This window comes from Notolepis coatsorum, assembly GCF_963971535.1.
Source record: "Notolepis coatsorum genome assembly, chromosome: 1".
Classification (NCBI taxonomy): domain Eukaryota; kingdom Metazoa; phylum Chordata; class Actinopteri; order Aulopiformes; family Paralepididae; genus Notolepis; species Notolepis coatsorum.
This window is the reverse complement of record NC_140165.1, coordinates 124758059-124782761: the sequence shown is the minus strand read 5'-3', so window position 1 is coordinate 124782761 and position 24703 is coordinate 124758059. Positions and strand designations below refer to the sequence as shown.

At 45.4% G+C, this 24703-nt stretch overlaps 1 protein-coding gene across 1 annotated transcript; it reads left to right on the top strand.

The window, feature by feature from the left end:
- Positions 1-7638: 7638 nt before the first annotated feature.
- On the top strand, positions 7639-23818 carry LOC311230814 (uncharacterized protein). The gene is made up of 3 exons (XM_084317195.1): positions 7639-7865; positions 17542-17835; positions 22498-23818. Exons 1-3 carry the CDS (start codon positions 7706-7708, stop codon positions 23511-23513), a joined length of 1470 nt encoding a protein of 489 aa, XP_084173321.1. The 5' UTR covers positions 7639-7705; the 3' UTR covers positions 23514-23818.
- Positions 23819-24703: the final 885 nt, after the last annotated feature.

Below are 24703 nucleotides of genomic sequence, written 5' to 3'. Positions count from 1 at the left end.
CATTGTTTATTAGAAACCTTTTTGCAAACTTTAGAAGGTGTTTTTTGTCCATTGTCGTCCTGTTCTGATGTAACGTTACTCTGTGGATGTCATTTGTTGTCACCCGATGGCCGTATCCTCGCGACAAAGAGAGCTGCTATTGGTCGAGCGCAATATACGTGACCAACTCGCACCAATTACGTCAAATAAAACTCCGTGGTGACCAAGTATCCGTTCGCGAGGAAAGATCTAGTCCCGACTTTAAAATTCTGATTGCGCAAAACGGGCAGGATTGTAAATGGAGAACTTTTTGTTCCTAAATCTACACCAATAGATCTTATTTCTTTTTTTTATCTTTTTCTCCGCCTGATTTCTGTGCTTTTTCCTCCCATCCCAATTTAGTCGTTGTGCCAATTCCCCCCTCCCCTACCTGGTCGTTGTGCGAATGTGCCCCCTACTGGTCGTTCTAGGGAGCCCTGAAGTCTACCACATGCTTCCTCCGACACATGCGGAGACAGCCAGTGGCTCTCTTTTCACCTGACAGGATGGACTCTCATTGGTGAAGTATAACGCGTGGGAGGTCACACTACCTTCACCACTTCCTGTCTTTTGCTGTGCAGGCGCCCAGACCTGACCTGTAGGAGTCGCTGTCCACAACGCCAGATGACCACCCATCGACTTCCCTCCCGCTAACTCAGCCAAACGAGTTAGTATGACGGCTGGCCCAAGCCGGAGGCAATGCTGACACCTGGATTCGAGACCGGAGTCTCTCGCATTGGTGACGAGCGCAATCTCCGCTACGCCACCCATAGATCTTTAGCCCAGAGTGTAAATTGTGCCCGAGGTGGGAACGAGAATCGTGTTCTAGCCACTTCTCAGCCTTCACCATACGGCCTGTTATTTCCTCCAGCTCAAAGAGGGGCCCAGTGTCCACAGTTAGGCTGGGTGAAGCACCAGAGGGGGCAAAGAGTTTTGTTATTTCAAATACACTTTCAAGAATAATTGTTAAAAGTACAGGTCAGTAAAGTAGAGTCTTTAATCACAACATCATTGACTTTTAATCCCAGGATGTCGTTTACCTGTTTCTTCTGTTTACCTAGTAATTTATTTAAGATATGCCATACTTTACCGTTTCCTTTTGCACCTTCAATTACACTGATAAAAAAGTTGGCTTTGGCCTTTCTTAAGGTCAGTCACCTTATGGGTACATTTCTGCCTGTCTGTCAACAGCCCAGACTTCAGGCTTTGTTTAACCCTTTCACTGCCACACGACAAGGTTAACCCTTTAACCCGCAGAGCTAATGATGCTAATGATGGAGCATTGCCGTCTGTTGTGTGATAGTAAAGGGCTAACCTTCTGTATTGTCACAGTGAAAGGGTTAACCGGCTGTCGTGTGGCAGTGAAAGGGTTAAGGAGTCCCTAAACCGTAGTAGTGAACTGCAGCTTTGGTCCCACCAGGGGAGGTGATGCTCCTTCTAGCCTTTTGGCTTCCCCTCCTGGAGAAAGAGGACATCATTTAATAGATTTATTTCTGTGAACAGACTACAGTTTATCTCTGTGTTGGCAGAGGAAAGGGTCTCATCCCAGTTTATTTACATTTACATTTACATTTAGTCATTTAGCTGACGCTTTTATCCAAAGCGACTTACAAGTTCTGTACGACAAGCCATCAGGAAGGGCACAACTCTATCAGCTGAGCAACAATGTTCATCAAAGTGTTGAGTGCTACAGTGTAGGTTAGTTTATTAGGACAAGTGCATGACAGTACGGTTAGTTAGGGTTAGATTTTTTTTTTTTTTATTGTTTTTTTTTAAAATTCAGATAATGGTTGAAGAAGTGCGTCTTTAGTCGACGGCGAAAGATTGGACGTGATTCGGCTGTCCTAACTGGGGTGGGTAGTTCATTCCACCATTGTGGGGCAAGGACTGAGAATAGGCGACTTCTCTTTGATGACCCTCCCGGAGCTTGGATAGGAGTAGGTCTGAGGCGGCCAGAAGATGCAGAGCGTAGGGGTCTTGAGGGTGTGTAGTTAGAGACCATTGACCGGAGGTAGGCGGGAGCGGTTCCCTTTGCCGCACGGTATGCTAGGTCGAGGGCCTTGAAGCGGATTCGTGCAGCAATGGGGAGCCAGTGCAGGTCCCTAAGAAGTGGGGTGACATGGGCCGACTTCGGTAGGTTTGAGATCAGGCGGGCCGCTGCGTTCTGAATGAGTTGAAGAGGTTTAGTGGCAGTGGCCGGGAGGCCAGCGAGCAGTGCATTGCAGTAGTCGAGGCGGGAGATGACTGTTGATTGGACGAGGAGTTGGGTGGCTTCTTTTGTCAGGAAGGGGCGGATCCTTCTGACGTTGCTCAGGAGGAATCGGCAGGTTCTGGTCGTCGCTGCGATGTGAGCAGAGAAGTTCAACTGGTCGTCGAGGACAACACCAAGGTTCTTGGCGGTCGGGGACGCAGTCACAGCTGCATTCTCGACTGTGATTGAAAGGTCGGTTACGGGGGAGGATTTGGCCGGCAGGTGGAGCAATTCTGTTTTGCTTAGGTTCAGTTTGAGGTGGTTGGACGTCATCCAGGCGGAGATGTCGGACAGACAGGCCGAGATCCGCTCAGAGATGTGGATATCTGAGGGAGGGAAGGAGAGGAAGAGTTGAGTATCGTCGGCATAACAATGGTAGGAGAAGCCATGAGACGTGATAATGTTACCCAGTGATTTAGTGTAGAGGGAGAAGAGAAGGGGTCCTAAAACCGAGCCCTGGGGGACACCCGTCCGCAGGGGGCGGGTGGCCGACAGGGTCCCTCTCCATGACACTTGGTAGGAGCGGTCATTGAGGTATGATGACAGCCATGTCAGCGCAGAGCCAGCCACTCCCATTCCTGCGAGGGCCGCAAGGAGGATCTGGTGGTTGACTGTGTCGAAGGCTGCAGATAGATCTAGGAGAATCAGGACAGAGGAGAGGCCTTTCGCTTTTGCTAAGTGAAGTGCCTCTGTGACCGCAATGAGGGCTGTCTCTGTGGAGTGACCAGTCCTGAAGCCTGACTGATTAGGGTCTAGGAGGTCATTCTGTAAGAGATAAGCAGTAAGTTGGTTGGATACAGCACGTTCAAGTGTTTTAGAAAGGAAGGAGAGAAGAGAGACAGGACGGTAGTTGCCTATGATGGTAGGGTTCAGGGTTTTTTTTTTTATGAGCGGCGTGACTCTGGCTTGTTTTAGGGAGGTGGGGACCACCCCCGAGTTGAGTGAGGAGTTGATGGTTGCAGTTAGGAATGGGAGGATGTCTGGTGCTATGGTCTGGAGGAGTGGGGAGGGTAGCTGGTCCAGCTGGCAAGTAGTCGGACGGTTCGACGTTACCAGTGTCAGGGTCTCTGCTTCTGTAATGGGAGAGAAAGATGACAGAGTGAAGGATGAGGTTCTCGATTCAGCATTTGGAATGGGTGGGGGTTGGGAGAAGGAGCTGCGGATGTTCTCCACTTTTTCCTCAAAGAAGATCGCAAAGTCTTCGGCAGAGAAAGATGAGGGAGGGGGGGGGTGGGGGGGGAGTGAGGAGGGAGGACATGGTAGCATGCAGTTTGCGAAGATTCTTGGCAGAGGCCTCGATCCTATGGTGGAAGAAAGAAGCTTTGGCATTAGTGATGGTTTTGGAGAATGTTAACAAGAGGTTGTGATATGTGTCGATGTCAGCAGTGAGGCGTGACTTTCTATACCTCCTTTCAGCTGCTCTCAGGACCTGTCTTTGTTCTCTCACTGGATCTGTCAGCCATGGACTGGGTGGGGAACGGCGGGCAGGTTTCTCAACGAGGGGACAGAGCTTGTTGAAGGAGGTTGCAAGGGCTGAAAGGAGGGTGGAGGTTGCCATCTCTGTGGAGAGAGCAGAGAAGGTGTCACTCAAAGGTAGAGCGGATAGTATGTCAGAGGAGAGGGTGGAGGGGGATAGGGAGGGCAGGTTGCGTCTGAGTGAGACTGTTTGAGTTGGGGTGAAGACCTTTCGGTTAAGCATGAGAGTTAGTGAGAAGGATATGAAGGAATGGTCAGATACATGTAGGGGAGTTACCGTGGTGTTAATGATGCTGGAGTTACGGGAAAATATGAGATCCAAGGAGTTGCCTGCTTTGTGGGTGGGAGGCATGGCAGTGGGAGTCAGGTCAAACGATTGTAGGAGGGAGACTACTATGACTGACTGAGATGAGTCAGGCAGGTTGAAGTCGCCCAATAGAAGGAGAGGGGTACCATCTTCCGGTAAGGAGCTAAGAAGCATGTCCAGCTCATCTGTGAAGTGATCGAGTGTACCTGGAGGGCGGTAGAGTGTAACAATGGTGAGTTTGAAAGGATTAGAGACAGATACTGCATGATATTCGAGAGAGGAGAGTGACAGTTCTGGGAGTGGTGTTACGTTTGTAGCCCATGAAGGAGATGTCATGAGGCCAGTGCCTCCACCCCGTCTGGAAGGTCGGGGTGTGTGAGTGAAGTTATAGTTTGTAGATAATGCTGCAGGTGTTGATGAGTTATTGGGGGTTATCCAGGTCTCAGTTAGAGCCAGGAGCTGCAGATTTAGACTATGGGCGTAGGCAGTAATGAAGTCAGCTTTCTTGACTGCTGATAGACAATTCCATAAGCCTCCCCGTACTGTGACAGGTGTATTAGTGGCTGTAGGAGGGTAGGAGAGATTAGCCGGGTTGCTAGCAAACTGCCGTGGGTGGGTTATATCTGTTCTAGAGGAGCAGATTGTGGATATAGGTATGAGACACATTGTCTTGTCAAGAGTGGCAGGGAGGAAGTAGAGAAATAGCAGAGTGGGAGGGAAAGGATTTTTCAGAGTGGAGTGTAAGATAGGACTAGGGTGTACTTAGCACTAGGTGGATCAGTGGATCCCTCTGCGTAGAACTCCAGGAAAACTCCTCCTCTTTGTCCCTCTTTGTCCCTCGCCGCTTCGCTGACGCTACACCAGCAAGCCTTTAAATCTCTATCACTAATTAGTGCTGTCTTAACACCTGGCCCTTAATGGGGGCACTTAACTAAACAAAATGGCAGTTTTAAACACGCCCCTTTAATCAAGTCAGCTGGTTCCTTTATATTTTTAATAGCATCTCCAAAGCATTGTTGCATGTTTTTTTTGGGAAGAAGAGTTTTTATTTGGTGCGTTAAGGAACTGTTTTTTATTATCTAATTTAAAATTATGATCAGAAAGGCCGGTCAGCAGATTGTAGGTTTTAGCAATTCTGTCAGCTTTGGTTGTGAATAATAGGTCTATCCTGGTTTGGGAGGTATTAGTTACTCTGGTCGGTTGCTCAATTAAGTGTACTAGGTTGTGGCCATCCATGGTTTGCTTGAGGTTCTTTCTAATCTGTGTATTGTCCCAATTTATGTAGAAATGACCTATAATAATGTTCTCTTTGTTAGTCACAGGAGCTCAACGGGACAGGAGCTTTAACTGGTCATAGAAATCAACTTTGGCGGTTGGCTGTCCAATAGAAAAATCAAAGAGAAGGACATTTGATTTGACAGTGGTTTCTACACCAACACAATCGAGATTAACATCAGTTGACTAAACAATCTCTTTGCAGGCAAGGCTGTTCTTATAAAGTAACACACGCCCACCTTTGCCCTTAATCCTATCCTTCCTGAAAACATTGTATCCTGGCATGGATACAAGGGCTTCTGGAGAAGACTGTTTTAACCAGGATTCCGATATACCTAGACAATCAATATTGGACTCAAGCTAAAGATGCTCTAACTGTTCACGTTTGTTACCAAGACATATATCAGCAGGTAACTGTTGTATATGGATATGCCTCAAATAGCAGTTTCCTAAGAATTAATAAGTATGAATCTACATGTATCTACTCAGTTTTCAGTTGCAACTTCGAAATGGTCCCGTTTCACGTTTATCTAAACGCCAGGAACAGTACATTTTCCACAGGTAGGCCTATGCCCTAGAGACATCAGTTTCCCATGAAATATGAAGTATGATTTTTGTATACAGCTTTTAAATTGTCCCGTTTCATTTGTCTGAGTGGGTGCAAGGCCTACAGTCTGCAGCCTGTGTTCTGCTGCTCTCTTTTCATTAAACGTGTCGTTCCTCTTAGTGTTCCTCTATTGGGTCTGTTAGATTACTGTTTTAAATTGTATTGTAAAAAACTAACTTTTATTTTGAAGGCAAAATCGCCTGACTGCAATCATCTACTTTCGTACCGTATCTCCTCTCTGGTAAACAAGAACACCTGAAGACTCTGGCAGGAGCACTCATTCAAGGGTACTACGACTATGCTTGCACCTCATGGTACCAAAGCACCTCAAAGGCGCTAAAAACAAAATTACAAACATCTCAAAACAAACTGGTCAGACTATTGCTTGACCTTACTCCTAGAACCCACCTCACCCCTGCCCACTTTGACAACCTAGGACGGCTTAGAGTAGACGACAGAGTACAGCAACTTGCAATGGGCCTGGTCTACAAGATACACTACTACACCACTAAGATACCCATGTACATGTCAAAATACTTCCCAAAGGTCAGTGAATACCACAATCACAACACCAGAGGGAGCTCCACAAATCATGTTAAACCCAGATTCGGCTCAAACAAGGGACTAAACACGTTTCGCAATTATGCCACAACAATGTGGAACGCCCTACCTAAAGCTGTAAAGGAATGTGAATCACTACCCACTTTCAAAAACACTCTCAAAGAACACCTACGGGAGGCTGCAATTTGAAACTGGCCCCTGTAAATGTCCAAACCCCACCCCCTCCTAATGTACAGTTTCTTCCCCCTCTAATGTATATATTTTCTTTTAGGATCTCTGTTAAACAGTACTGTATATTTGTATATCTTGTATGTCATAAATGTCTGGATGTAACAGTACTGTAGTATATCTGTATGCAGTGGTGCGTTATTGAAATCATCTGGGGTGACACGCACCACGTGCACGCGCGCTCCCGGCGCGTGCGCGCGCTCCCGCGAATGCGCATTTAATGTCCCCTCGCTTGGGCACAGACTAAAGACCGTGCCTAATTGCCTCAAGAATGGAATGTAACATGTCTTCACAACAAGTTAGGTGTGAATGCATCTGAGAACGTATTTAACACACCTGACGACCGGCGCTATTGATATGCAAATAGCGAGTACTTATCATGGGGTGACACGGAGTGCTACCCCGTCCCATGAAGAACGCATGCCTGTCTGTATGTCATGTATGTCATAAATGATGAAATGAAAATGGGGGATCCTGATGTAAACAAGACGAAAGTCTTTCTCTGGTCTGCATCCCCTTAACAATTGTGTGTATTGAGCCGTACCCATTCTGCAATCTGTTAAATAACGTTTTCAATCAATCAATCAATCAGACGACTTATGCTAACGGAGTTGTGTTTCCGCGGTCGGTTTGCGCGATCTGATTGGCCACTGACGTTTATCTCAGCACCAATCGCAAACAATCGAGCCAGCAGGCTGTTACCCTAACTAACCTTAACCAACTAACCCTAACCCTAGGGTCCCTAACCTTAACCAAATCGCGCAACCGAACGCGGAAGTGCAACTGCGGGCCAATCAGATCGCGCAAACCGACCGCGGAAACACAACTCTGTTAGAAAAAAACAAACGCCTCCCTGCTGGCCACGTCCGGCTGGCTCCGTGACGTCACACTTGTGCGCGGAACAGGACGCTAATGGCAGCTGTTTGTGATCCTTTAGATCGATAGATAGATACTTTTATTGATCCCCTTGGGCAAATTAAACATGTCTGTAATAATACAACTGAGGTCGCTAGTCAACGAGAGACTGACTGCAGCCGCCGAAGAGATCTTTGGGTTTTTTGAAAGAACCATAGAAGACTACGAAGGAGAGATCTGTCGCCAGCGGCAGCTGCTGGAGGCGCAGGTCCAGAAGAACCAGACAGGTCGGTCACAACAACAACGAAACCACCTCCATTCTAACGGTTTAAAATGGGAAAACGCTATTGGCCACTGCTGGAAATTGGCATTTGATTTCACTATTGGTTGTATTAGCTAAAGGCGGCAATCTGATTGTATTGATAATATTGACTAGATAAACAGAACCAGTACAACAGAGTTCAGCTAGCATCACATACACCAGTGACAAAGAATCAAAGCCGATCGAGATGAACAGCTATGTTACTATTCAGCACAACGAAAAATCCTGTTTTCCCCCCAATCTCATTGCATTTTTAACAGATGTGTTCATGTAAAATTGCCCAAAATGTTAGAACTGTTGTTGTGAAAATGAATGACTAAAGCCCTTTGATCTCTGTCCCCCTGGATATCAACGCAATCAACCCGTTTAGTCTGGTAGCCAAGGGGACCTCCCATGCACCCAGGTTCAAGTTTGTTTATTAAATATCACAATAAAATACACGTACTTTACGGTGAAATGCTTGGTTCTGTATGAGCCCCTGAGAGTGTGCTTCAGTTCATACAGTGTAACAATTTAAGTAAAGAGGAATATACAACATACAATTTATAAACGATATGCAGTACAATCTAAAGTAGTAAAAATGAGCAAACAGTGAGGTACAAAACTTTGAGGTGAGGTGCAATTGCAAATGAGGTATGAATGTAGTGCAAATCTCTTTAATAATAGATGAATATAATGTGGTGTTAAAGTGTCTAAAGTGAGTGTTTGTTTAAAAGTGAGTGTGGATGTGTGTGCTATGAGTGTAGAAGATGATGGGTTGTTACATAGTCATTGAGCATCCTGATGGCCTGGGGATAGAAGCTCCTTCTGAAGGCCTCTACATGCTACAGCAACTTCAAAGCAACTTCAACACAACATCAGCGCGATTTCAGCGCGGTTGTTGTTTAGGGTCTTGTAGACTGTGTTGCTTGGACGTTGTGTACATGTCTCCAAAATCTAACCTAAACAACCGTTGCGTTGATATTGCGTAGCAGTGATTGGTTGGTTAGCGAATGGGGCGGGGCTGTCATAGAATAATATTGGTCTCGCAGAGAATAGCATCCGCCATTGTTGTAGCCAGCCAGCGTTGATGCTAAATAATTAGCGTCACATAGCTGGCCTTTTTCTGAAAACCCAAGCACATATTGTTCCATAGCATACGCCTTCAGTTGATCATGACAAATCCTCTCTTACCTTGACGATTAAAAAGCCTCCATAATTTAGTAAATAAAGCTGTAGCCAGCCAGCTAGCATTGGTGCTATACAAAATGCTATCCACATTAGCTACATAGCTAACCAACTAAATACAATGGTATCCTGAGGTAACTTTAACGTTAAATACAACGTTTGCTAGTCGAAATGACTGGACACACACAGGGACAAGTTAAACATCAATCAATTAATTTATTCCAATAGGTAGTTTGAGCTGCATGTGAGCCGGTCTTTCTCTCCTCTCCATTGGAAACTAATGAAGTTACGTTAAAAAGCAAAGAACCGGCTGACAAAAGTTAAGCTGCTAGCAACAGACACTATAATACTTCCGGTCGGGGAATTTCAAAATAAAAGAGCGACGACTAAAAGCACCGGAAATACGTTTATTTTGTACATTATCTAACGTTAACACGAACCTAAACTAACTTTAGATTAGTTTAGGTTCGTGTAACGTTAGATATTGTAAAAAATAAACGTATTTACGGTGCTTTTAGACTCGCTCTTTTATTTTGAAACCCCCCGCCCGGAAGTAAAAATGATGCTTATTTTTCTGCTTTTTATCAATGGGTTGGTTGAGAATGGAAGCGTCATCTATCTAGGGAACCTAGCTACATACGGGGTACAATGTTACATAGGCTGCGCGTTGATTTTGCAGAAGCATAAAGGTAGAGTGTCTAAAACACCGTTGCTTTGTCGATGTTGTGTTGCAGTTGCTTTGACGTTTCTGTAGCATGCAGAGGCCTTGAGTCTCTCTGTACCGGCCATGAGACTCCGGTAGCGCTTGCCTGACCGCAGCAGTTCAAAGAGGCAGTTGTTTGGGTGGCTAGAGTCTTTGACTATTCTCTTAGCCTTGGCCCTGCAACGCTTGTTGTAAATGTCCTGGAGGCGTCTATTCTTATCCTAACGCATGTTTGCTTCCGCGTTCACGTTTTGCGCTCTGATTGGCCACTGACGTTTCTGGTCGCGCCAATCGTGTGACGGCAAGTTTTTTTTTTTTTTTTTATATATTTTTCCCCCTCCATTTTCCTCCGATTTTCTCCTATCCCAATGTTAGTCGTTATGCCAATTCCCAATCCCCTTCCTGGTCGCTGCGCACTCACCCCCCACAGTCGGTCTGGGAGAGTGGAGGCTATCACGTGCTTCCTCCGACACGTCCAGCCAATCAACCGCTTCTTTTCACCTGGCAGCGCGGATATTCTCCGAGAGGGCGTAGCGTGTGGAAGGATCACACTATCCCACTCAGGTCCCATCCGCGCTTAGCAGGCGCCCCGACCGAACTGTAGGAATCGCTGTTTACAACGACCCGGACCCACCCCGCCAGCTTTCCCACCCTCTTAATACTGCCAATTGTATTAGTGTGAACGGCCAGCCAAGCTGGTGACAACCCCGGAGCTGTGAGCTGGATTCGAACAGGCGAATCCAGCTCACAGCTCCGGGGTTGGTGACGAATGCAATCTCCGCTAGACGGCAAGTTCTTTTGCCGGTTAAGCTTAGGCACTCTTTCGAAGTTGGTTAAGGTTAGAGTTGGTCTTAGAGCAGGGCGATAGAACGCCAGCCCTGATTCCAAACTCTAACCATAACCAACTTCGAAAGAGTCGCCTAAGCTTAACCAGTGATAAACTAGGCGTTAGGTAGTTTGCTGCTGGTCGAGGCGGAAATGGGCACGTCACGCGATTGGGCGCTCATGTGACATGACGAGAAACGTCAGTGGCCAATCAGATCGCACCAGAAACGGCAGTGGCCAATCAGATTAGCAAAACGCGAACGCGGAAGCAAACCTGCGTTAGGATAAGAATAGACGCGTCCTGGAGAGTGGGAAGCCCACCTCCAATTGTGCGTTCGGCTGAACGGGCCACTCTCTGCACTGCAGTGAGTCTGCTGCGGTCTTGTGCAGTGCTATTCCCAAACCAGGAGGGGATATTGCCAGTCAGGATGATCTCTATTGTGCATGAGTAGAAGTTCATAAGGATCTTCGGACTCACTTTGAACTTCCTTAGGCGCCTAAGGAAGTAGAGGCGTTGTGGTGCCTTCTTGATTACACTGTCAATGTGTGTGGTCCATGTCAAGTCCTCGGATATGTGGACTCCGAGGTACTTAAAACTGTTCACCGGTGCCCCGTCGATGTTGAGGGGGCTGTAGTCCCTGGCCCCCGACCTCCTAAAGTCCACAATCATCTATTTCGTTTTGCTGACGTTCAGGGCTTTTGCTGCTTAGTGCTGGTGTGATGCTCGTTTAGATGGATCAGCATAGTCACCAGCATACCAGTACCAAAACACATGTACCACTGGTGGACGGTATGGTCTAAAATTTATATCACGGTATAATTTGAAGCATAGACGGTAACGGTATATATCACGGTATCAGTGTTTCCGTTAGAATATTTTTTTTGCCTGATAGGCAGGCTATATAAATAATGACATCCTCAAGGCATGTAGTAATATATTAACTTAAAACTAGGCTACTTTTTCGTATACAGTCATTATATTCCAAATAAAATAAGTCCTGAGTCGAGACTCTGTGCTGCTCCCAACGAATCCCAATAGTATGCAACTGCAGAGCCGCAGAGTAGGGGCGTTTTCAGGTCCGGTCACAGACCCGCTCAACAGCGCCCCCCACCCAACGGCTGAATTGCCAATGGCTGAATTGGAGTACTGCACTGTGCCGGTACAGATGGGTGGGTTATGGTGGATTCTGCGGCTCTGCAGCTGCATATGCTTCTCGCAAAATCCAGCATCCAGCCCCGCTGCCCAGCCGTCGTTATCAGAACACTACACACATATCATAATGTTCACAGCAAACTGTAGTTGATCACCAGGTATGTTCTATTAACGCAGAATAATTCATATAAGAAAAACGATAGGGAAATCTCTTACCTTTCTCCACTGGTTAAAAATGCCAGGAACTGAAATTGAAACTTGCTGTGCGCCGCGGTGATATGTGTTTATTATGAAATGACAATTGCGTGTTGACACGCCCACTGCGCGAAGCCTCCTAAATAACTTTTTCCAGTTTGCACATATCTATTATCTATGACTAATTCTATCTATTTTTAGGGGCAAATGCGAGTGAAATAGTCGCGCTGTGGTTACATGATGTCATTGCTATTTTAGAGCTGCTCTACCGGTTACACGGTATAGTCAAAATCCATACCGTAGAGCAAATTCATACCGTTTATACCGTATACCGTTTATACCGTCCACCCATGCCAAAACACATGTACCAGTACCAAAACACATGTACCAGTACCAAAACACATGTACCAGTACCAAAACACATGTACCAGTACCAAAACACCAGTACCAATACACATGTACCAGTACCAAAACACATGTACCAGTACCAAAACACCAGTACCAATACACATGTACCAGTACCAAAACACATGTACCAGTACCAAAACACATGTACCAGCACCAAAACACACGTACCAGTACCAAAACACATGTACCAGTACCAAAACACATGTACCAGTACCAAACACATGTACCAGCACCAAAACACACGTACCAGTACCAAAACACATGTACCAGTACCAAAACACATGTACCAGCACCAAAACACACGTACCAGTACCAAAACACATGTACCAGTACCAAAACACATGTACCAGTACCAAAACACATGTACCAGCACCAAAACACACGTACCAGTACCAAAACACATGTACCAGTACCAAAACACATGTACCAGTACCAAAACACATGTACCAGCACCAAAACACATGTACCAGCACCAAAACACACGTACCAGCACCAAAATACATGTACCAGCACCAAAACACATGTACCAGTACCAAAACACATGTACCAGTACCAAAACACATGTACCAGCACCAAAACATATGTAACCGAGGTCTGTGAGTAATAGCCACAGTCACGATAAACGCGTGTGTTGAGAAGTGACTGTGGCAGTAAGCGGGCCGCGAGTTAAACTCACTTCCCTATAACCGGGTTAATAGATACGGTACCCAGGTGTGAATTCACCTCTTAGTGCAGCGGTCTATGTTGTCGCCCACGGCGTGGGAGACCCGGGTTCTAAACTCCCTCTGGGCATCGACATTTAACACAACGCAGAAGGAGTCGCATACGATCGGTCACACATAGCCCAAACGCGTGAATATTTTAGGCAACCAACTTGTGTTTAGCGTTTCTCTGATTGGCCACTACGCCCATGTGACCGCGGCAGCGCGAGAGAGCTGCAGCGCGGAAAAATAGGCTGTCTATTGCCATTCTCTAAGACAAACTCTAACCTTAACCAGCTCCTTAACAGCGCCTAAACTTAACCCTTCTAACCTTAACCAACTCCGAAACAATGCCTAACCTTAACCTTAACCAACTCCGAAACAATGCTTAAAGTTAACATGCCTAAACTGAACCGGCGAAAGAATGCACCTTAAAAAAAAAGGGGGGGAAAAAAAATTGAAGGGAATCGAACTTGTCACCAACGGACCGCAGGATCCACAGCAAGGCAGCGCTACCAATTGAGCTAGTTCTGGATGTTAAAAAATTGGGGATTACTGCTACATAATGCTGCCGCGACAGAGCGGAGCTGCCGCGGGGGCGTGGCTAGACACAAGTTGGTTGCCTTTAATATTTAGGCAGCCCAAACATGTCTTTGCTAGAGCCATATGAAATCCGCGATCACGGAATCGCGGACGGAATCGCGGAATTGAGCAATTAAAAAAAAAAAAAAAAAAAAAATGTAATGTTGTGGGACTTGTACAGCACTTTGTTCAACTTTGTCAGTGCTGTAAAGTTTAAACCTTTTAAAATCTTAGACAAACAAAACACTTTGCTTTCATGAAATATTGTAAGCCGTCATTTGAGGCTTTATAAAAGCAGCACAATGAACACAAATCTGTCAGTGCAGAGTCCGACCTCATCTTAAATAACAAACAGCATTGATTGTTGTAATTAACAAAGAGAGGCAGAGTTGATTTTGCAAAAAAATATATATATATCATTTATATTTTTATATTTTTTAATAATCAAATTTTATTTTCATATTCGAATCCCATGCCCATCGAACGAAGCTTCGAAGTATTTAAGACAGCCCTATTAAATGGACTGTTATATCTTATTAAATTGTGGACATTTATTAATTCCCACTTATTAGACACTATTTCTGATGGTAAAATGAGCGTACAAAGCAAAATACAGAATTCTGAAATATTAAAACGTAAAAAACGGAATTTGGAAAAAAATAAAATGGAATTTGGAAAAAAATAAAACGGATTTCATATGGCTCTAGTCTTTGCTGGTATAACCAGCATGCATTGTGCTGGTCTTTGTTGGTGATGCTGGTGATTTCAACATCAATATTTTATCCAACCTATTAATACAAATGTTGTCAGAATGTGTTCAACTATAAGTAGAAAATATAAAGTTTACGAGCGAGCTGCCATTTTCTGTGTAAACGCATGTTTCCCCCCCAAGAGCACACAAGAGCCAAGGACTGCGCTGCTATTCACTTTTTCATATGACATCACATACAGACGCATTCAAACAACTGGTTTAAAGGCACAGTTTCTGAATATGAGCTGGGTGCAAAATGTGACATATTACGAGTGTTATTTAGTCAGAGGCCCATCAGAGCCCCATGTGCACACGCACTGGACACGTTAGTTTAGCACAACATGGGACCTCTAAGACTTTCACACTGTAGCTCCATGGGGCAAGGTCAAAGTTGGCAGTAGGTGCCATATACAGGTTCAGTAGGCGGCATGTGGCATACAGTAGGTGGCATGTGGCATACAGTAGGTGGCATACAGTAGGTGGCATGTGGCATACAGTAGGTGACATGTGGCATACAGTAGGTGGCATGTGGCATACAGTAGGTGGCATGTGGCATACAGTAGGTGGCATACAGTAGGTGGCATGTGGCATACAGTAGGTGGCATGTGGCATACAGCAGGTGGCACATACAGGTTGGAAAGTTGGGACCCTAAAGAATAACTTCCGATGCAGCTCAACACGGTCAATATTTTAGGCCTCTTTCTTGTTCCTTGAAACATCACTACAGAAAATAAAGGTTTGTTTAAAGGAGCTAGTTGGTGTTCAGATCTATCTTTTCAAATCTTTAAGGTATTTTCTGATTATTTCTCATTAATATACAATAAACATGTCTCGCTTATTCAAATGAAGATTCTGAGTGTATAGAGGCTTGGCACAATATATATATATGCCTAATGATAGGCATTGCCATGCTCAATTATGACGCTACCACATCCAGTTTATCCCCCGACACCCCCTGTTGAAGAACATGTTCACTTTAGCTATGAAGGGGAAGATGAACACAGATAAGATGGATGTCACTGAGCGGTGATTTAAGGTGAACGACTTGCAACAATTGTCTCCTTCCTTAGGTAATTGCTAAGCAAATGCATTGTCATCCACGGCTACATTAATTCATTTAATAAGCCTCCCTTGATATATTCCTGTTGTAATTAATCAGAAATGGATGGTAAAAAAGGCTAAGTTATACAGCAGGTTAAGAGAAAAAGATACCTTCATGTCATGGTTCACAGTTTACCGACTAGTCTAAATCCGCCAAGAATGTCATGTAGAATAGTGTTCTCCCCCACCAGAAATATTAGAATCGGAACAGAGATTTGATAAGAACTGGATTTGATAAGCAGAACCAGAACCAGACTCGATAAAATTCAAACGATACCCACCTCAGAAAGGTACAAACATTTTCAGTAAGCATTATTAGGGATGCACGATAAGTATCGGGCCGATAATTATCGGGCCGATATCAGCAATTATGACGTCATCCCGATAAACCCGATAACGTTATTAATAGCTCCGATAATATAATATATTATTTGGTAAAAAGAAATGCGGTGTGGGTGAATTGGGATGAAGGGCGTTTGTTTTTACTATAGGTTCCTCCCGTTTTGCCAGTACTGTGGTACGACTGTTGCGTGTGGTTTAGGAAGCGGGCGTTTTGCACAAATCCAGCGCTCCCTTTCTTGGCTGTGACGTAGTCACGTAAGTTTCTGAAGCAGCGCGGACGTAAACAACAAAGATGGCGTCGGTAGTGTTGGAATAGTTTCTAGTTTCAGAGGAAAAAAGTTCGCTTGCTATTTGTAACAAATGTAATGCAGAAGTTCCACGAGGAGGGAAAAGGGCAACAACTTATAATATATCCAACCTAACAAGTCACCTGCAACATCACCACCGCTACGATGTGTTATTGTGTTAAAAGCCTACGACGAGTCGACGACGCACGAGGAGCTAAAGCTGCTGCAAATTTAGCCCCTTTCATGACTGTGATGCAACCCTTGGTTGAATACGCAGTCACTTATTGCTCCGTAGTAGCCAGGTTAATTTGCACCACCAAGCACTGCTTAAAAGCTAGCGGCTTGAGCCCTTGGGTCATTTCTGTCAAACTTCTTTAATTTAGCAAACGCCTCGTCAATAGGTACAAGCGTACTCGCGCCGTCGTCGTAGGCTTTTAACACCATCGTAGCGGTGGTGATGTTGCAGGTGACTTGTTAGGTTGGATGTATTATAAGTTGTTGACGGATTGTGAATTTTCATTTGGAAAAATAAATATGGTCACTTTATCAGTCAAAACTGTTGTCTTGGCTTTTGTTTCTGTTGTCTGGTTAGGTCAAAACGACAGGAATATACATAAAAAAAAATTGTATAATACAATAAATATCGGTTATCGGTATCGGTTATCGGCTTGAGGAGCATAAAGTTATTGGTATCGGGGTCAAAAAAATCAATATCGTGCACCCCTAGTAAGCATTTGACATCTGGAGATTTCTGCAAGAATTGAATTTTTCGACGAATGGATGGTGAGCACCCCCCTTATTTTCAACATACCGGCATCCCATAATATATATATATATAGTATAACCTCTGCATGGCCCAGATCTCTAGTTAGTGGTTGTAAATGAGGCTATGATTATCCTTGATGTCACAATAGGTAATTTTATACAATGAGGTCAAGAATTGTCTCACTACATTGAAATGACTACAATGGTGATTAACATCATCACACATGATGGATCCACAAGAGTCTCTGCTGTCCAGTCAGACCTGTTTATGCAATTCCTGTTCAGGGACCACATTATGCGGAAATAGGCAATATTCTTTCAAATAGACAAACAAATACATTGTATTACATGCGCAACAAAACTGCATGGTTTTTCCATGAAACCGCATGGGGATTAACAGAAACAGTGTCTGCAAAGGGGAGACTCTTGGGTATCCATGCGATCATGAGGTGAGCGGTCGGGGAACCCCATTGAAAATGGCCCTGCTATTTCTTCCCTTGCCAAAATCTTGCCTAACTTTGGCGCATTATTTAGTCACTTTCCCGACCAGCTAGAATGACATGCCTGGTGCCCATGGATTCTGTAGGTTGTCTAGTTTCATAATTATGATACTACTACCGTAGCCTAAAGAATTAGCCTGTGTGTTTATAATTTGACACAGGTGATGAGGTGGTGTTGTTCCCTGGAGCGAGCAGGCACACTGCGTCTGGAGTACGTGGAGTGTCGCCAACATGGGAGATCTCCAAACGCAACGCGTCTCCTCCAGTTGTGGTCATGAAACCACGGCACAGCCAACCATCTGGCATGTTCACTACTCGATCGGCAAGAGATCCCAGACGTCAGTCTCCAACAGCCAACACAAGCTACATGAAGGAAAAGACGGATCAAACATCATGTTACTACATGAAGGAAAAGATATACAATGATTCAGTTTTAATGAGAGAAAGGGCTCTAGGTGAGTGAGAGGCTTTAACTAGTTAGCTGGCGTTACATGAGCTGTTACCTAACACATAGCTGGCGTTAGCTAACACGTTACATGAGCTGTTACCTAACACGTAGCTGGCGTTAGCTAACACGTTACATGAGCTGTTACCTAACACGTAGCTGGCGTTAGCTAACACGTTACATGAGCTGTTACCTAACACATAGCTGGCGTTAGCTAACACGTTACATGAGCTGTTACCTAACACGTAGCTGGCGTTAGCTAACACGTTACATGAGCTGTTACCTAACACGTAGCTGGCGTTAGCTAACACGTTACATGAGCTGTTAGCTAACACGTAGCTGGCGTTAGCTAACACGTAGCTGGCGTTAGCTAACACGTTACATGAGCTGTTACCTAACACGTAGCTGGCATTAGCTAACACGTTACATGAGCTGTTAGCTAACACGTAGCTGGCGTTAGCTAACACGTTACATGAGCTGTTACCTAACACGTAGCTGGCGTTACCTAACACGTTACATGAGCTGTTACCTAACACGTAGCTGCCGTTAGCTAACACGTTACATGAGCTGTTACCTAACACGTAGCTGGCGTTACCTAACACGTAGCTGGCGTTAGCCAACACGTTACATGAGCTGTTACCTAACACGTAGCTGGTGTTACCTAACATGTAGCTGGCATTACCTAACACGTAGCTGGTGTTACCTAACACGTAGCTGCCGTTAGCTAACACGTAGCTGGCGTTACCTAACACGTAGCTGGCGTTACCTAACACGTAGCTGCCGTTAGCTAACACGTAGCTGGCGTTACCTAACACATAGCTGGCGTTACCTAACACGTAGCTGGCGTTACCTAACACGTAGCTGGCGTTAGCTAACACATAGCTGGCGTTAGCTAACACGTTACATGAGCTGTTACCTAACACGTTACATGAGCTGTTACCTAACACGTTACATGAGCTGTTACCTAACACTAAGCTGGCGTTAGCTAACACGTAGCTGGCGTTAGCTAACACGTTACATGAGCTGTTACCTAACACGTAGCTGGTGTTACCTAACACGTAGCTGCTGTTACCTAACACGTTACATGAGCTGTTACCTAACACGTAGCTGGCGTTAGCTAACACGTTACATGAGCTGTTACCTAACACGTAGCTGGTGTTACCTAACATGTAGCTGCTGTTAGCTAACACGTAGCTGGTGTTAGGTAACAGCTCATGTAACGTGTTAGCTAACACATAGCTGGCGTTAGCTAACACGTAGCTGGTGTTACCTAACACGTTACATGAGCTGTTACCTAACACGTTACATGAGCTGTTACCTAACACGTTACATGAGCTGTTACCTAACACGTTACATGAGCTGTTACCTAACACGTAGCTGGCGTTAGCTAACACGTTACATGAGCTGTTACCTAACACGTAGCTGGCGTTAGCTAACACGTTACATGAGCTGTTACCTAACACGTAGCTGGCGTTAGCTAACACGTAGCTGGCGTTAGCTAACACGTTACATGAGCTGTTACCTAACACGTAGCTGGCGTTAGCTAACACGTTACATGAGCTGTTAGCTAACAAGTAGCTGGCGTTAGCTAACACGTAGCTGGCGTTAGCTAACACGTTACATGAGCTGTTACCTAACACGTAGCTGGCGTTACCTAACACGTAGCTGGCGTTACCTAACACGTAGCTGGCGTTACCTAACACGTAGCTGGCATTAGCTAACAAGTTACATGAGCTGTTACCTAACACGTAGCTGGCGTTAGCTAACACGTTACATGAGCTGTTAGCTAACAAGTAGCTGGCGTTACCTAACACGTAGCTGGCGTTAGCTAACACGTTACATGAGCTGTTACCTAACACGTAGCTGGCGTTAGCTAACACGTAGCTGGCGTTACCTAACACGTAGCTGGCGTTACCTAACACGTAGCTGGCATTAGCTAACACGTTACATGAGCTGTTACCTAACACGTAGCTGGCGTTAGCTAACACGTAGCTGGTGCTACCTAACACGTTACATGAGCTGTTACCTAACACGTAGCTGGTGTTACCTAACACGTAGCTGGCGTTAGCTAACAAGTTACATGAGCTGTTACCTAACACGTAGCTGGCATTAGCTAACACGTTACATGATCTGTTACCTAACACGTAACTGGCGTTAGCTAACACGTAGCTGGCGTTAGCTAACACGTTACATGATCTGTTACCTAACACGTAGCTGGCGTTAGCTAACACGTAGCTGGTGTTACCTAACACGTTACATGAGCTGTTACCTAACACGTTACATGAGCTGTTACCTAACACGTAGCTGGCGTTAGCTAACACGTTACATGAGCTGTTACCTAACACGTAGCTGGTGTTACCTAACACGTAGCTGGCGTTAGCTAACACGTTACATGAGCTGTTACCTAACACGTAGCTGGTGTTACCTAACATGTTACATGAGCTGTTACCTAACATGTAGCTGGCGTTAGCTAACACGTTACATGAGCTGTTACCTAACACTAAGCTGGCGTTAGCTAACACTAAGCTGGTGTTACCTAACACGTAGCTGGCGTTAGCTAACACGTTACATGAGCTGTTACCTAACACGTAGCTGGCGTTAGCTAACACGTTACATGAGCTGTTACCTAACACGTAGCTGGTGTTAGCTAACACGTAGCTGGCGTTAGCTAACACTTGGCTGGCATTAGCTAACACGTAGCTGGCGTTAGCTAACACGTTACATGATCTATTTACCTAACATGTAGCTGCCGTTAGCTAACACGTTACATGAGCTGTTACCTAACACGTAGCTGGCGTCAGCTAACACGTAGCTGGCGTTAGCTAACACGTTACATGGGCTGTTAGCTAACACGTAGCTGGCGTTAGCTAACACGTTACATGAGCTGTTACCTAACACGTAGCTGGCGTTAGCTAACATGTTACATGAGCTGTTACCTAACACGTAGCTGGCGTTAGCTAACACGTTACATGAGCTGTTACCTAACACGTTACATGAGCTGTTACCTAACACGTAGCTGCCGTTAGCTAACACTTGACTTGACTTGTTACCTAACACATAGCTGGTGTTAGCTAACATGTAGCTGGCGTTAGCTAACACGTAGCTGGCATTAGCTAACACGTAGCTGCCGTTGGCTAACACGTTAGACAAGCTATTTACCTAACACGTAGCTGCCGTTAGCTAACACGTTACATGAGCTGTTACCTAACACGTAGCTGGCGTTAGCTAACACGTTACATGAGCTGTTACCTAACACGTAGCTGGTGGTATCTAACACGTAGCTGCCGTTAGCTAACAGCTCATGTGTTAGCTAACACGTAGCTGGCGTTAGCTAACACGTAGCTGGCATTAGCTAACACGTTACATGAGCTGTTACCTAACACGTAGCTGGTGGTATCTAACACGTAGCTGCCGTTAGCTTACAGCTCATGTGTTAGCTAACACGTAGCTGGCGTTAGCTAACACGTAGCTGGCATTAGCTAACACGTTACATGAGCTGTTACCTAACACGTAGCTGGCATTAGCTAACACGTTACATGAGCTGTTACCTAGCTGGCATTCGCTAACACGTTACATGAGCTGTTACCTAACACGTAGCTGGCGTTAGCTAACACATAGCTGGTGTTAGCTAACACGTAGCTGGCGTTAGCTAACATGTTACATGAGCTGTTACCTAACACGTAGCTGGCGTTAGCTAACATGTTACATGATCTGTTACCTAACATGTAGCTGCCGTTAGCTAACACGTTACATGAGCTGTTACCTAACATGTATCTGCTGTTAGCTAACACGTAGCTGGTGTTAGCTAACATGTTACATGAGCTGTTACCTAACACGTAGCTGGCATTAGCTAACACATAGCTGGTGTTAGCTAACACGTAGCTGGCGTTAGCTAACATGTTACATGAGCTGTTACCTAACACGTAGCTGGCGTTAGCTAACATGTTACATGAGCTGTTACCTAACACGTAGCTGGCGTTAGCTAACATGTTACATGAGCTGTTACCTAACACGTTACATGAGCTGTTACCTAACACGTAGCTGGCGTTAGCTAACACGTTACACGAGCTGTTACCTAACACGTAGCTGGCGTTAGCTAACACGTTACATGAGCTGTTACCTAACATATATCTGCTGTTAGCTAACACGTAGCTGGTGTTAGCTAACACATTACATGAGCTGTTACCTAACACGTTACATGAGCTGTTACCTAACACATACCTGCCGTTAGCTAACACGTTACATGAGCTGTTAGCTAACACGTAGCTGGCGTTAGCTAACACGTTACATGAGCTGTTAGCTAACACGTAGCTGGCGTTAGCTAACACGTTACATGAGCTGTTAGCTAACACGTTACATGAGCTGTTACCTAACGTTACATGAGCTGTTACCTAACACGTAGCTGGCGTTAGCTAACACGTTACATGAGCTGTTACCTAACGTTACATGAGCTGTTACCTAACACGTAGCTGGCGTTAGCTAACACGTTAAATTAGCTGTTACCTAACACTTAGCATTCATGGTGACTAAATGTTGCTGGTGTTTGTGTGGCCGTTACCAGAAAACCAAGTGTATGTATTTGCTATTTCAGCTATCCATAATTACATTGCATAGTTTGGAGAACTTCAAGTCTCCATGTTAACTATTCATATTCATATACTCCTCTCTCTAGACCCCCCACATCTCCCTGCCCGTGAAGAGGAGGTTCCCCCTGAGCAGCAGGAGAGGAGGAGACTCAGTGGGATCCAGAAGGAGGCAGAGCCCCTACAGATTAAAGAGGAACAGGAGGAACTCTGGAGCAGTGAGGAGGGAGAGCAGCTTCAAGGTCTGGAGGAGGCTGATATCATAACGTTCTTATCCACTCCTGTCCCTGTGAAGAGTGAACATGATGAAGAGAAACCTCAGTCCTCATGGTTTAACCAAACCCAGACTGAGCCTCTAGCCAGCACCTCAACTGAACAGATGAAAACAGAACCTGATGGAGAGGACTGTGTAGTATCAGAACCAGCCAGTAACTTGGATCCATCTGGTGATTTAGAACCAACTAGAGATGTCCAGCTCATCTCTTCAGACAGTTCTGGATCTGAGACTGATTACAGTGATGGATGGGAGGAGACTGAGGAATGTCAGTCAGGTTCAAACACACTGAAGTCAAAGAAGACAGAAGAAAACGAAGGACAGAGTTTGTCTATCAGTAGCAAGTTCAGGAGTTCTGTGGTTTCGTCCCACGAGCTGACATCATCAAACCAAGTTCTATCTGAAACTTGTAAAGTGTGTGGGAAATGTTTTCCAAGTAAGAATTCTTTAGTGCACCATCTTAAAGTCCATCCTAGTGACTGTGGTTTGTGCGGGAAACATTTAGAACCCACAGAGAGCTTGAAACTTCACCTTCAATCTCACAGGACATGTACTGTTTGTGGCAAGAAATGTACTCGTGGAAACCTGGGACGGCACATGAGAAGCCACACTGGAGAAAAGCCCTACAGTTGCACACAGTGTCACAAAAGATTTGGCCACAAATACCATCTGGATTCACATATGATCAGTCATACTGGGGAGAAGCCCTACAGTTGCACACTGTGTCACAAAAGATTTGGTCACAAAAAAAGCCTGAATTCACATATGATGGGTCACACGGAGGAACACCCCTATGTTAGTTGCACACTGTGTAAGAAGATTTTGTCATAAAGAAAACCTGGATGTACACATGAGAAGTCACACGGATGGAAAGTTGCCTCGGACTCCCTCACTCTGGTACGAGGCGCCTTCCCTCTGGTACGGGCATCTCAACTGCTGATGGGTCCATTGTGGAGAGAGTTTCGCAAAACCGATATCTTTATCTTGGAACAGACACGAGGCAGAATTGTCAAAGAATGATCCAAGACGCCCATTATACACTTATTATACAAAGGTACCAGACTGCTCACAACTCTAGGATTACACCAGGACATTTATAAAGCGGGCATGACATCATTTAGGTTTCTCCAGGAGTGCACGGTGCAGCCAGGGTAGGTTTCTCCAGGAGTGCACGGTGCAGCCAGGGTAGGTTTCTCCAGGAGTGCACGGTGCAGCCAGAGTAGGTTTCTCCAGGAGTGCACGGTGCAGCCAGGGTAGGTTTCTCCAGGAGTGCACGGTGCAGCCAGGGTAGGTTTCTCCAGGAGTGCACGGTGCAGCCAGAGTAGGTTTCTCCAGGAGTGCACGGTGCAGCCAGAGTAGGTTTCTCCAGGAGTGCACGGTGCAGCCAGGGTAGGTTTCTCCAGGAGTGCACGGTGCAGCCAGGGTAGGTTTCTCCAGGAGTGCACGGTGCAGCCAGAGTAGGTTTCTCTCCAGCAGGTTTCTCTCCAGTAGGTTTCTCTCCAGTAGGTTTCTCTCCAGTAGATTTCTCTCCAGTAGGTTTCTCTCCAGCAGGTTTCTCTCCAGTAGGTTTCTCTCCAGTAGGTTTCTCTCCAGTAGGTTTCTCTCCAGCAGGTTTCTCTCCAGTAGATTTCTCTCCAGTAGGTTTCTCTCCAGTAGGTTTCTCTCCACGGTGCAGCAGAGTAGGTTTCTCGGTGCAGAGCAGTCTGCTGCGGTGACTCACAGGCAGCAGCCAGACATTAGGTACCAGAACGTCATAGACATTATATTATGGTTGAATACGCAGTCACTTATTGCTCCGTAGTAGCCAGGTTAATTTGCACCACCAAGCACTGCTTAAAAGCTAGCGGCTTGAGCCCTTGGGTCATTTCTGTCAAACTTCTTTAATTTAGCAAACGCCTCGTCAATAGGTACAAGCGTACTCGCGCCGTCGTCGTAGGCTTTTAACACCATCGTAGCGGTGTTAAAAGCATAGTGAGATCAATTTAGAGAACTCCTGTGTAAATATTGGTGAGTGTCTAGGT

Bases quoted from the DNA above. Each gene is read 5' to 3' on its own strand.
- LOC311230814 (XM_084317195.1), top strand. From the start codon at position 7,706: ATGTCTGTAATAATACAACTGAGGTCGCTAGTCAACGAGAGACTGACT. The intron at 7,866-17,541 runs GTCGGTCACAAC...AATTTGACACAG, and splicing joins GGTCCAGAAGAACCAGACAG to GTGATGAGGTGGTGTTGTTC. The intron at 17,836-22,497 runs GTGAGTGAGAGG...TCCTCTCTCTAG, and splicing joins AATGAGAGAAAGGGCTCTAG to ACCCCCCACATCTCCCTGCC.